The following is a 13,555-nucleotide window of genomic DNA, read 5'->3' as shown; positions in this document are numbered from 1 at the left end:
TGTGGGTAATGCCAATCGAAGATAATCTATTGAGAAGAGTAGTGTGAAAAATAGTGTCAAACGCTACACTCAGATCAAGGAGGATGAGAATAGTAATTAAACCAGAATCAGCTGCCATAAGGAGGTCATTAGTAATTTTTATAAGTGCCATTTCTGTACTGTGGAGGTGGAGAAAACCAGACTGGAACTGTTCATACAGATTATTTTGAGATAAATGAGAATGAAGTTGAAAAGCCACTATTTTTTCAAGAATTTTGGAAATGAAGGGTAGATTAGAAATAGGACGAAAATTACTGAAATTAGTTGGATCGGCACCAGGTTTTTTCAGTATTGGGGTTATTGCAGCAGTTTTAAAACATGAAGGAACAGTACCAGTAGTGAGAGAAGAGCGGATTATAGCAGAAATAAGAGGGACCAGAGAGGGGAGGATGGCTTTGATCAGAACTGTAGGGAGGGGGTCCAGTTGACAGGTGGATGGCTTAGACTTACAGACAAGATCTGAGATTTCTGAGAAAGTAGGAAGCTGAAAAGAGGAAAATGAGTGAGTTGGGGGGTGAAATACAAATGAAGTACTGGAGGAATCCGTACCGAGAGACTGATTAATCTCCTGGATTTTTTCATTAAACAAGGACATAAGGGAATTACAAAAAACAGCTGAGTAAAGGTGAGAAGGTAAAGAATCTGGGGGTTGTGTGATATTATTAAGCAGTGAAAACAATGACTTGGTGTTGCCTTCATTGGAAGAAATAATGTGAGTATAATAGTTGGATTTAGTTTGGGCAATTCAGTCCTTGTAATAAAGTATATGGTTTTTGTACATCTCTTTGTGAACAAAGAGTCCAGTTTTTTTATATAACCGTTCAAGTTGCCGGCCTTTGGCTTTCAAAAGCCGAAGTTCAGGCATGAACCAGGGAGCAGAAAAAGAGAAAAAAACAGATCTAGTTTTTAATGGAGCGACAGAGTTAAGAATACCATTAAGTCCAGTGTTATAGTGTGAGACCAGTTCTTCAGGAGTGGATACATTATGAATGTCCATAAGGGAATCAACCGCCTCAGAATGGGCAAGAATTTTGCCCAGTTCCTGCCTTGATTGATTATGTGGGAGTGAGCTACCCAGAATTGTGAGGGGAAATAATTAAATGTGTGTTTTGTGTCTACAACAATCTGTGTAAACTCATCATTAAAACAGAAACATTTTTCATGTTTTAGTAATAAATAACAAAATTCAGACATGAACTTTATAATGTGTGAAGGCTGTGGATTTAAGGTGGGCTGGATTTAAGAGTTTTCTCGTAAGCTCTGGTAATTCTAGTGTTAATGTAGTCATCCTGCAGAATGATCAGTATTTTGAAATTTTTTGTATTGTAGTAGTATACTGTGAACTTAAAACGTTTCAGGTGAATGGCGCTTATTTATGACAAATATTTATGACAAATGCTGTCCCTCTAAAATGGGCATTACTTCTTTAAAATAAATTACATTACTTTGAGTGGTAAAATATCAATATAAATTAGCAGACAAAAAAAAACAATATACCTACAGTACATAGTAGTTTCTGTTATGGAATTACAGTATGTCCTCAAATGCAGGCTCATGAACAGTGGAATTTTGTTCAACAGCTAAAAACATGTTTTAGTAAGTTTAGACTTACAGGATGTTATATAGTTAGGTCCATAAACATTTGGACAGAGACAACTTTTTTCTAATTTTGGTTCTGTACATTACCACAATGAATTTTAAATGAAACAACTCAGACGCAGTTGAAGTGCAGACTTTCAGCTTTAATTCATTGGGGTGAACAAAACGATAGCATAAAAATGTGAGGCCACTAAAGCAATCCCTTCATTTCAGGGTCTCAAAAGTAATTGGACAATTGACTCAAAGGCTATTTCATGGGCAGGTGTGGGCAAGTCCGTCGTTATGTCATTATCAATTAAGCAGATAAAAGGCCTGGAGTTGATTTGAGGTGTGGTGCTTGCATGTGAAAGATTTTGCTGTGAACAGACAACATGCAGTCAAAGGAGCTCTCCATGCAGGTGAAAGAAGCCATCCTTAAGCTGCGAAAACAGAAAAAACCCATCCAAGAAATTTACGAGTGGCAAAATCTACAGTTTGGTACATCCTGAGAAAGAAAGCAAGCACTGGTGAACTCAGTAACGCAAAAAGACCTGGAGCCTCATGTATAAACAGTGCGTACGCACAGAAATGTTGCGTAAGAACGTTTCGACGTTCAAATCGTGATGTATAAAACCTACACTTGGTGTAAAGCCACGCACTTTTCCACGGTACCTCATACCGTGTCGTACGCAAGTTCTCCGCTTGGTTTTGCAGACTGGCAGCACCCAGCGTCAAAGCAGTGCTACTGTTCCTGTGTGGTTACCCTTTCTTAGATCCACATCCACGACGGCGGCTTTATCAAATACGATATGGTGAATAGAGGGGGTTCTAGTAATGATGTATAAAACCTACACTTGGTGTAAAGCCACGCACTTTTCCACGGTACCTCATACCGTGTCGTACGCAAGTTCTCCGCTTGGTTTTGCAGACTGGCAGCACCCAGCGTCAAAGCAGTGCTACTGTTCCTGTGTGGTTACCCTTTCTTAGATCCACATCCACGACGGCGGCTTTATCAAATACACTGAAATTAACCGCATATCGTTCATAAATTTAATGCATCTGATTGTAATTAACCTGTAACAATATAATGGTCTACGGAATGGTCAAACTGTTCTAAATACCATAACTGCTTTAGCGTTGTTACTCTCACTGCACTTTCTTCTTCTTCTGTCAGCTGCTCCCGTTAGGGGTTGCCACAGCGGATCATCTTTTTCCATATTACTCTCACTGCACCACTCAGAGTATTTATATCACTGTATCTGAGTGTGAATCACAGCTGTACAGCGATTGGAAAGAGAATTATCGGTATACAGCATCAAGCACTCGCTGCCTCAGCCATTCGCTATTTGAACTGCTCTCATCCGACCAATGCTTCAGAGCCTTTCCTGTTCGGACCTCGCAGTTCACAAACAGTTTCATCCCAAGAACTATACACGCACTCAATCAGTCCATCAAGTGCTCCTTGTAGAACTGTTTGTACTTGCAAGTTACCGTGAGGTAATTGTACTTATGATACAGTTATAATATTGCACAACCTGAGCCACTTTATAAAGCGCGTATTTACATATGATGACAATATCATTTTTAAGATGAAATGCAGCAAAATATGTTGATTATATTATACAGATAAAACTTTAACTTTAACTACACGGTGCCGCAGTGCTAGCGAGCTTGAGCTTCGTTCACGGTTTGTTCCTGCCTCATGCTGTATTCATACTGTGGCTGGCGCGACACTGGAAGGATAGATGGATAAAATAATTAAACATTACGAACATTTACAATGTTCCTTAAAAGTTTTGAAGAATCTGCGTTCTAAGCTTACAGATGGCTTAACATCTATTACAGAGCTGATTGTGTGGCGATTGGGTATTTGGGGAAAGAAAAGTAAGGACAGGAATTGGGGGTTAGTGCGTTTGAAAAAGACAGTACTGCTGTAATAAAGCATTTCATTGAAGGTCGCGCATGGCGTAGCAAAAATCTTGCTGTAAGACATGAACAATCACTGCGCCACCATGTTCCCATGTTTAATAACATGCTTTAACTTATATCATCATGAAAATGATATCACGTATACTTCTCAGTATTTTAATTATTCAGAGAGGTGTAATATTACGAACGTAATGGATTCTGTGTCCTGTCGGAGGAAGGGCACGTAGTGATTCAGGTACATAGAGCACATATAAGATCAAATACACAACAAAGCATTTAACGTGCTACTTTAGTTACGATGGGATTTGAGAAACTAATAAATTAAACGATTTTAAGATGAAATTTATGATGTTCTACTTTAATGACAAAATAAACTACGCGATTAAAGTGGAAATTTCGAGATTAAAGTTGACATTTCGTGCTTTTTTCACACTGTGTGCCTTTTTTTCCACTGTACCCAAATAAGCTTTCTATATGACACTCAGACGGTCGGCTACGAGTCGCCTTTTCACACCGACTTTGATATGTGACAACTTTTTTATTTTGGGCACTGTGCGACTTTGTGAACTTGAGCTTTCGAGTTTCTCCGACACTCTATGTCACTCGATAAACTTCCTTTTGTTGCTTATATAACTGTTTAAACCAACAAATAGTACGTTTTTCTTTGCCTCCATTTGGTATTCACTGAAATTCTTCTATTTTTCCTCGTACTTTTGCCATTGCTTTTTCACAGAACGCTGGGCTTAAGGGCTATTTATATTGATTTGCATATTCAATGAGGCATAATTCTGGGAGGAGTTAGGGAGGGACAGCAAGCGCATGCATGTGCGTTTACTTCCACGCTGAGTGGGATTTATGTAGCGGAAGAACGTGGAAGTTGGTGAACACACAGATTTATGCATCTCGATTTTTCTGTGCGTAAGCACATTTCGGCTTTTGTGTTTATGTCATGTTATAGTGCGAATTCTACGCACGGCGTTATGCATGAGGCCCCTGGACGTCCATGGAAGACAACAGTGGTGGATGATCGCAGAATCATTTCCATGGTGAAGAGAAACCCCTTCACAACAGCCAACCAAGTGAACAACATTCTCCAGGGGGTAGGCATATCGATATCCAAGTCTACCATAAAGAGAAGACTGCATGAAAGTAAATACAGAGGGTGCACTGCAAGGTGCAAGCCACTCATAAGCCTCAAGCCTCCAATCTATAAAGGCTAGATTGGACTTTGCTAAAGAACATCTAAAAAAGCCAGCACAGTTCTGGAAAAACATTCTTTGGACAGATGAAACCAAGATCAACCTCTACCAGAATGATGGCAAGAAAAAAGTATGGAGAAGGCGTGGAACAGCTCATTATCCAAAGCATACCACATCATCTGTAAAACACGGTGCAGGCAGTGTGATGGCTTGGGCGTGTATGGCTGCCAGTGGCACTGGGACACTAGTGTTTATTGATGATGTGACACAGGACAGAAGCAGCCGAATTAATTCTGAGGTGTTCAGAGACATACTGTCTGCTCAGATCCAGCTAAATGCAGTCAAATTGATTGGACGGTGTTTCATGATACAGATGGACAATGACCCAAAACATACAGCCAAAGCAACCCAGGAGTTTATTAAAGCAAAGAAGTGAAAAATTCTTGAATGGCCAAGTCAGTCACCTGATCTTAACCCAATTGAGCATGCATTTCACTTGTTGAAGGCTAAACTTCAGACAGAAAGGCCCACAAACGAACAGCAACTGAAAGCCGCTGCAGTAGATCGTTCCTCCCCCAAACTGTGCGACTGTTCAATTCCACCCAGGGGGTAAACGTTACCATTTAACATTATACAAAGTTATTGTCTGTTTTTACCTGCATTACTTACTATCAATCTTTAATTTAATATTGTTTTTGTATCAGTAAGGTGCTGCTGGAGTAAGTGAATTTCCCTTTGGGATTAATAAAGTATCTATCTATCTATCTATCTTAAGGCCTGGCAGAGCATTAAAAAGGAGGAAACCCAGCATCTGGTGATGTCCATGAGTTCAAGACTTCAGGCTGTCATTGCCAGCAAAGGGTTTTCAACCAAGTATTAGAAATGAACATTTTATTTCCAGCTATTTAATTTGTCCAATTTCTTTTGAGCCCCTGAAGTGAAGGGATTGTGTTAAAAAAATGCTATAGTTGCCTCACATTTTTATGCAATCGTTTTGTTCACTCCACTGAATTAAAGCTGAAAGTCTGCACTTCAACTGCATCTGAGTTGTTTCATTTAAAATTCATTGTGGTAATGTACAAAACCAAAATTAGAAAAAAGTTGTCTCTGTCCAAATATTTATGGACCTAACTGTACACATTTTATGTAAGCATTGTATGTATAGTGTGTAGGAGTAAACTTACTGAAATACCTTTTCTTTTCACAATACGTCAAAATTGTTTACTTGATATATAGAATGCCAGCTGAGTTCAAATAGTTCATTTCTGTTGTCTGATGTTGATTTTACTTTGATTGAGTTTTTATAAGAAGTAAATAGAAACTGGAGAAGCACCAAGGAGCATATGAGAATTTTATTTTTAGGGTAAAAGTTCATACTAAGACATTTGCACAAAGCTAGTTGTGCTTTTGCCCTTAGAACGCTTCTGCCTTCAATGGTCCTCATTTTCTAATTTCAAGTAGAGGATTTATCGTGCAAAATAACTGGTTATGTGAAAAGCGGAATATATTATATCATTTCTATATATTATATTTTATTGAAATAAACAATAAGCTTGTGTATTGACTCCTCTGTACCTTACGCCAGTAGGCTTGTTTTGTTCTATAAATATGTAAGAGTCCTCAGCAGAAGTTAAGACTCGTGCCTTAACTTTCTTTGGTAGGTTCTTTTCCTTTGTGGTACACTCTATGTTTTCTTTTACTTGGTCTTCTCACGTGTTATACTTTGGGGCTTGCTGGTAGTACATTTTGATACAAGTTTTATATAAGCTGTGTGATAAGTCACTGTAAGTCATTACAATAGCCTTTTTGTGTTGTTGGCCTGAATTGCACAAATTAATGCAGTGTCAAACTATTTTAAGGTTAATATGTAACACACATGATATATTTATTTTTTGCAAGCTGAAATCTTTACATATAGTAGTTATTCAATAATACTGAAACAGTGTATCTGCATTTTCCCTGTTCTTACTATTAAATTCTTGTCTGTTCACCTTTCATTTTAGCCATGCTGAACTTGAACAACTGTTGAATAAAAGCAGTGCCTTTGTTTTCTACGGAACAGAGAGGTTCCTAGCAAACCTGATGCCTTCTAGGCTTGTTGCAATGAATGTTGCAGGTAATAAACTTGTATATTTTCTTGTTTCTTGACAAATAATGATCAATAGAAGTGTTACATTTTTAAAGTCATAATCAATGTTTTCTTGTACCTTACACAATAAGCGTTGTCACCAGATGCTTTATAAAACTTTTAACAAATTAAAAACTAGTGTAATCATGTAGTGAATACAAGGGGGTACCAAAAAATTGCCGGAATCTGTACCTGGCACGTAATCTAGACTTAGTTGCAGATTTTGTTGCTAGGTGTAGCATATTTACAGTATTCTGTGGCAGTCTGCCAAATGGTGTTGCTCTGTACGGCATTCCATGTCGGTTTTTCTTGGTGCTTATTAAATATGTTCTGCGATTTTTGTGATGGGTGATCATAAAGAACAGCAAGTCTGCGTTAAATTTTATTTTCTCTTAGGGAAAACAGCTGCTGAAACTGTAGTGATGCTTGAAACTTCTTTTAAAGAGGAAGCTTTAAGTAAAACACAGGTCTTCAAGTGTTTTTTGCATTTCAAATGAGGGCAAATGTCACTTGAAGACCACCCGAAATCTGGGCGACCTTCCACAATTAGGAATAATAAAAATCTTGCCACCTTCCCTACTTCCCTGATGTTGCTCTGTGTGACTTTTTCTTGTTCCCGTATATGAAAAAAGAACTCAAAGGAAAGCGTTTTTGTACCGTGGAGGAAGTCAAAGAAATATCACTCATTCATTTAGATGGAGAGTACTTTGAAGGAGACTAAAGTTTCAGTAAGTAAAAATTATTATAACATTTTTTTTTTCAATTCCGGTTATCTTTGGGTACCCCCTTGTAAATAAATTCATATAATACATTTAGGGTGTTTCTTGTTTCTCTGAGCCAGCTTGTAAGAGCTTGAGTCAAGATTTTAGCAAATCTTTTTTTCTTGCTTTTGTCCACCGGTGTACTCCAACAGCACTGTACCTATAATAGTTTTTGTGTTGCAATCTTCATAGTTTTGGATTTAAATTATGAACTGTCATGTTAAAAAAATGTAATCATTTTAGTTAAGAAAAGCTACTAAATTATACATCAACTGTACATTACACTACTGGACAGTGCATGCATAGCCACGTGACTGTTCAACTTGCAGGCACAAACTGCACACAATCCTGTAAACACTGAAACATGAAAATAGTATTTATTATTTTTTTCAATTATAGAGCAATAAAGAATTGCAAATTAATTTCAGATATTAATATATGATTAGTCTGAACTACAGTGATGCTCGTTAAGGAAAGCCATAGCCATAGGGAAAACATTTTGTCTATTACACTCATTTAGTGTTTTATTGATTAACTGCTACCCCATAGAAGGTCTGTGATATCAGAATGTGTAGATTCTAACATTGTCAATATCACAGTTTCATATACAATATTCAAAATGATTACAGGAACACCTATGATCATACTTGCTTGCTTTATACCATACAGAACAAAACAATGTGACAAATGACAGGCTCTATGCTACTTTAGAAGTGGTTACTTCATAGGTGCATCAGTCTTAAAAGCCTTCGCTTTATGTATAAAATCAGAGCTGCTATTTTACCTTTTAGAAGATTCTCTGTGCATTTTCAATGTCAATTGGTTTGCTGATATGGACATTTAGGTGCTTATATATGTAAAATCCTTTCAAACCCTCTATCTCTTTGTTCTACTAGTAGGAGTTCAAATGCCCTAGTGACTTTTATTTAAATACTTTGATAATTTTCTAATTTTCCTTTTTTATAATCATGAAGCAGGTATAATATATGAAGTTATGGCATGATTTCCCTACAAACATTAAGGAGTATACATTCAATCCATTAATTTTTTTCAACACAAATAATCTAGTACAGGTAACCTTTCCTAGCACCAATGCCTAAGGTAGGAACCAGTCCTGGACAGGGTGCCAGCACACAGCACAACACATATTATTCCCATTACACACCCTCAGTGGGTCAGTTTCTAGTCAGCAATGAAACTAATAGACATGAGTCTTTGAGATAAGGCATGAAATCTAGGGTGCCAGCTATAAAATCCATTACAACACTGTTAATATGCGCAGACGTCAGACAGACTTTGACAAGGATGGCATTTAAACCCATTCTTTTGGAGGTGTAAAACAGCAGAGATAATCAGTGTGCCGCCTAAAAGATATTTGTTTGGCACCTTAACAGTTTCTAATTTTCCCTACTTTTTTGTTTAAAGATTTACAAATAGGCAGACCTCTGGAAGAAAGGATTTAAGAATGTAAGGAATAATTATCACCTGTAATTTTTAGGACAACCTTAGACATTTGCTAGTCAAGATGCTGCCAGATCTCTTGGATTTATTGCTGTGGATGACAGATGGGAAATAATGATACCTTGTATATGATCCTTCAGGAAATGCCAGCCTCAGGAAATTCTTTCAGGACATGGTTAGCATGCTGTAAATTTCAGTTTAGAAGTAAAGCCAAAACAACTAAAGCTAACTTAAAATCTTCTTTTCCTACTTAGAGTGCCAAATTGTGATTCTTTTTGACCTGTTCCAAAGTAGTCGTACATTCTTTCGCCAATCCAAACTAGATGAAAATAAAAGGTAAGCATTTATACCCATTGTAACAAATTGAATTAATACAGTAGCCTCTTTCATTTTAATAATAATGAGTAACAAATATGTTTATTTCTGTATTAACTGAATATAGTTAAATATGTACAAAATGTTGAGATTACTTTATTTCTTTTAGATGGTTATCTCAGTCTGTATCGAAGTCTAAGCATGTAATGTCAAACCTTCATAACCAAAATACAAAGCAGTGGGGAGTCAAAGTCTGTCCAGGGTGTAAAGCAAGAACCAATCTTACACACACACCCGTGACCACTCACACCGGCCAGTTTGATTCACTGATTAACTTGACAGTCATGTCTCAGAGATGTGGAAGGCAGAAGGCAAATGGGAATAGGGAGGGACTATCCTCACAATTATGAGAAAAATGTGTGAACTCTACGTAGACAGTGACCAAGTTGGACTAGAAGCCTAGAATCTCCTGGAGCTGTAAGTCAACACATCTAATCATAGTGCCACCTCGTTTATTTCAGTGATCTTAAAAAATGCATATATATACTCTTGATGTATTTATCATTGTGATTAAGACGGTAAGAGTGTTTTAATTAACTTAGAATTACTTTGTCATCTTTTTCTGTGCTAAGCAAGCTTTTCTCTTTCAGTTTATTGCAGCTGTCATTGGAAGATCCTCTTAATGCTGTCATCCTATTGAGTCTCACTGGGGTTTCCTCAGTTATGGCTAATCAGTGGCATACAACTCTCATAGAAAATGCAAAAAGAGCGGACATTGTTTTTGAAAGTAGGTATACTTTATAAAAGCAACAATCGTACACTGGAGTTCAGAAGAATTTAAAGCTGTTATGAATTGGAGTATTTGTTTTCATGTTTTTCATGCATGTACTAAATTTGAATTAAATGTAACTTTTTCAGCATATGATTATTTTTTTTCTTTCAGCAATAAGACCAAATGATATTACTCTGATTTAACTTTTAATACTTTTAACATTGTGTGCTATTTCTCCATAGATCTTCTTAAATTAGGCCATACCACTGGGCAGACAATGCAGGCTATGCAGAAACAGAGCGCACTGTCGGGCACAAGTGACAATCTGGGTTCTAATAATCAAGGTACAGTAATAATATTTTGTCAAAATATCCAAACAAAGGTAGCAATATAAGCTCTCAGGCCAATTCCAACATGAGCAAATCAGCATAAAAGATATGTAGATGAACTTCATATTAATTTTGTCGCATTTTTCTTACTTTCGTTAATAAAATTGACATTATATTTTACACTTATAAAAGAAATTAGTTTTATGTATTTAAACCCTACCCATATATGTTTTTATTTCTTTTGATTAACAGGCGTAATAGGTAATATTAGACAGTAATAGTTTTGTATGTCAGAATCACTTCAGATCACTTTTCCTCTCTCAACATTGTTCCAATTTCTCTGAAATTTTGATATTATATATATAACATTTCCTATAAGTTAAGTTATAAGAGTAAGTTTAAAAAAAGAAGTTAGTGTTTTGCCAAGTAGTTGGCATTTACAAATTTCCAGGGTAAAGAGTGCAGCAGGATAATGACAACTGCACATACAATCAAATGTAAATCATTAAAACTTGCATTGTGTTTATGCTTTTAATAAATAATGTAAATATAAAGTTTTGAAAAAAAAATCTGAATCTCTAACCTATTCATATATAAGAATTACTAAAAATTTGTAGAGCTATGTATTATCAATTTTTCATCAAATTTGACTTTCTTGCATTTTCCTGTGTATCGTTTCTCAAAAAATTCTGAAGTGCCATTTGCATTCAGATAACCCTCAAAAATTCCTTTAGATAAATTCATGAACTCCCACTTAACCCAATTCACCGCCCTTGTGAAGTTGGACTATATCCTAGCACACTAGGTACAAGGTGGGAAACGACTATGGACAGAGTGCCTGTCTATCATACAGCACACATCCACACAGCCTGACTCACACTGGGACCAATTTAGAGTTTCCAGTTTATCTAACCCGCATTTTGGGGATGTTACAGATAATCTGGAATGCCCAGAGAAAGACCCACACCGTCACTGAGACAACATGCAGAGTCACGATAACACACCAAACCTTATAGATTGAATTTATAGGTACAGTTTATAATAAGGGAATATTAATTCATTTGCCCCTTACCAGTTATGTTGAGATATCCATTCATCCATTTTCCAACCCGCTGAATCCGAACACAGGGTCACGGGGGTCTGCTGGAGCCAATCCCAGCCAACACAGGGCACAAGGCAGGAACCAATCCCGGGCAGGGTGCCAACCCACCGCAGTATGTTGAGATATTCACCTGTTTTATCTCAAATAATATCACATCAAAGACGTGTCTAACAGGTCACTTTCAAGGTAGAATATCTACATATCTTGAGTTCATTTTTTTTAAATCACTTTGCTTGATCTATGCTGAAAGCACAAGTGTTGCAAAATGAAATTACATTAAACATATTTGGATGCTTTTTAACCTATCATAAAACCTTATAAAAGAAAAAAATATTTGTTCCAAAAAGGAAAAGACATCATACATCAAGGCTCAGTAATAATTCTTCCGCAGATTCGCCCATGGAAACCTTGTTGCGACTTTTCATCTTCTTTGCATTCTGCCGGAGGCCATTAGGAATCACGGCGATTGCCAATCCAAGGATCTCACTAAGCCATTCAATCACTAGTAGCAACTTAATCAGTGCAAGCTTATGACCACACTTACTTGGAATTCCTCATTCGTGGAAAACAACTGTTAAGCATTGGTTCTCATCATCAATGGGGTTTAACGGCTTACCCACACCTCTCGCCATTAGGTGGACACTCATTGACCCATTTAGTATAACATGCATGCAGCCCCAGACATCTAAGAGCATCACAGACCTGTTATTGCTCAATCTCACACATAGCTGTCTCACGATAAGCCTCTCAGAATTTGTCTTTCTACTTCTTCATGTCGGTGAATAGACCACAGGTGTGGTGAAATGGGTAAGAGCAGAATCTGCAGATAGTGAGGATTTGCTGTATATTAATGGTGATACGGTTTATGGACTTAGGCTAAAAGAGAACCGTAAAAGCATACTGTTACAACCTGTGATGAAGATAAGAAAAAAACACATCAGCTTCTTATGAAAGTAATGCCGTTTTGATTGATCCTACATTACTGCTCATTAAAACTAATTGTAAATTATTTTAAATTTAAAATACTTTCAACAACCAAGAGAATTATATTGTATTGTATTATTTATTATTTTGCTTTTTTGTGTTTCAGGACATTTGATTGTGATGGACACTGAGCAAAGGAGAAAACAAATGAATGATGATGATCAAGCTCAGGAAGGCCTTCTGCCTTCTGATTTTAACTGTGTCCTCTATGGACTTCCGAATTTAGTTGTTATGTGACTTTTTTGTCTTATTACACAGAAAACTGGGAAAGTATGTTCTTGTACACAAAGTAGTGTAGTTATCCAACTTGTTATTGCAGACACGGTAATCTTTCATAATAACAATAATAAGTTTAGCTTCTTTTTAATTTATTAATGTGATGTACATAGACACACACACTGAGTGTTTAAGAAACACATAATGCAAATTTACTGAAGTAAACACAACTACCCACCTGAGCCAGTCCAGTGTCTTTTTATGTATTTTTGAGGTAGTTTATTTTTTTAATTTACATTTGTATTTCCATCTATAAAAGATTAAATTTGGTTTATTTGTGGCCTTTTGTCATTTTCTTTATTTGTCACATGACTCGGAGTAACAGGGTTTACCTCAACATAAATACTAACAGTGTATGCTAGAAACTCATGAAGGTTAATGTAAAGCTGACTGTGACACTGTTGGACAAACATTTTTACTGATGGCCGTTGTGGAGGATTTATTGATATGCGTTTACTGGAAGTTATCATTAATACTGGTCATAAAACAGTTGGTGACCTTTCAAAAGTAATAAAAGGCTAAAATAAACCAAATGTATGCTATATATAAAGACTGCTGAAGGTGTGGGAGCCTTTGCCTTGGAATTATCAAATCAAAATGAAAGGTTTACTACTGAAATGGCATAGCAGTCTCTAGCTGGTCCAAAGGGGTCAAAGTCTGTTCTGCCAAGTGACTCTTAGAC

At 36.7% G+C, this 13,555-nt stretch overlaps 1 protein-coding gene across 1 annotated transcript in view; it reads left to right on the top strand.

The window, feature by feature from the left end:
- LOC114645573 (cilia- and flagella-associated protein 46) overlaps positions 1-13,081 on the top strand; it is a 232,656-nt gene extending 219,575 nt beyond the window's left edge. The window contains exons 56-60 of the mRNA XM_028793411.2: positions 6,749-6,861; positions 9,350-9,431; positions 10,061-10,197; positions 10,425-10,526; positions 12,704-13,081. Coding sequence (XP_028649244.1) covers positions 6,749-6,861; positions 9,350-9,431; positions 10,061-10,197; positions 10,425-10,526; positions 12,704-12,834 — 565 coding nt within the window. The 3' untranslated portion in view covers positions 12,835-13,081. The remainder of the gene's footprint in view (positions 1-6,748; positions 6,862-9,349; positions 9,432-10,060; positions 10,198-10,424; positions 10,527-12,703) is intronic.
- Positions 13,082-13,555: the final 474 nt, after the last annotated feature.

The sequence above is a fragment of the Erpetoichthys calabaricus genome, chromosome 2 (genome assembly GCF_900747795.2).
Source record: "Erpetoichthys calabaricus chromosome 2, fErpCal1.3, whole genome shotgun sequence".
NCBI classification, from domain to species: domain Eukaryota; kingdom Metazoa; phylum Chordata; class Cladistia; order Polypteriformes; family Polypteridae; genus Erpetoichthys; species Erpetoichthys calabaricus.
This window is presented reverse-complemented; position numbering and strand designations above follow the sequence as displayed.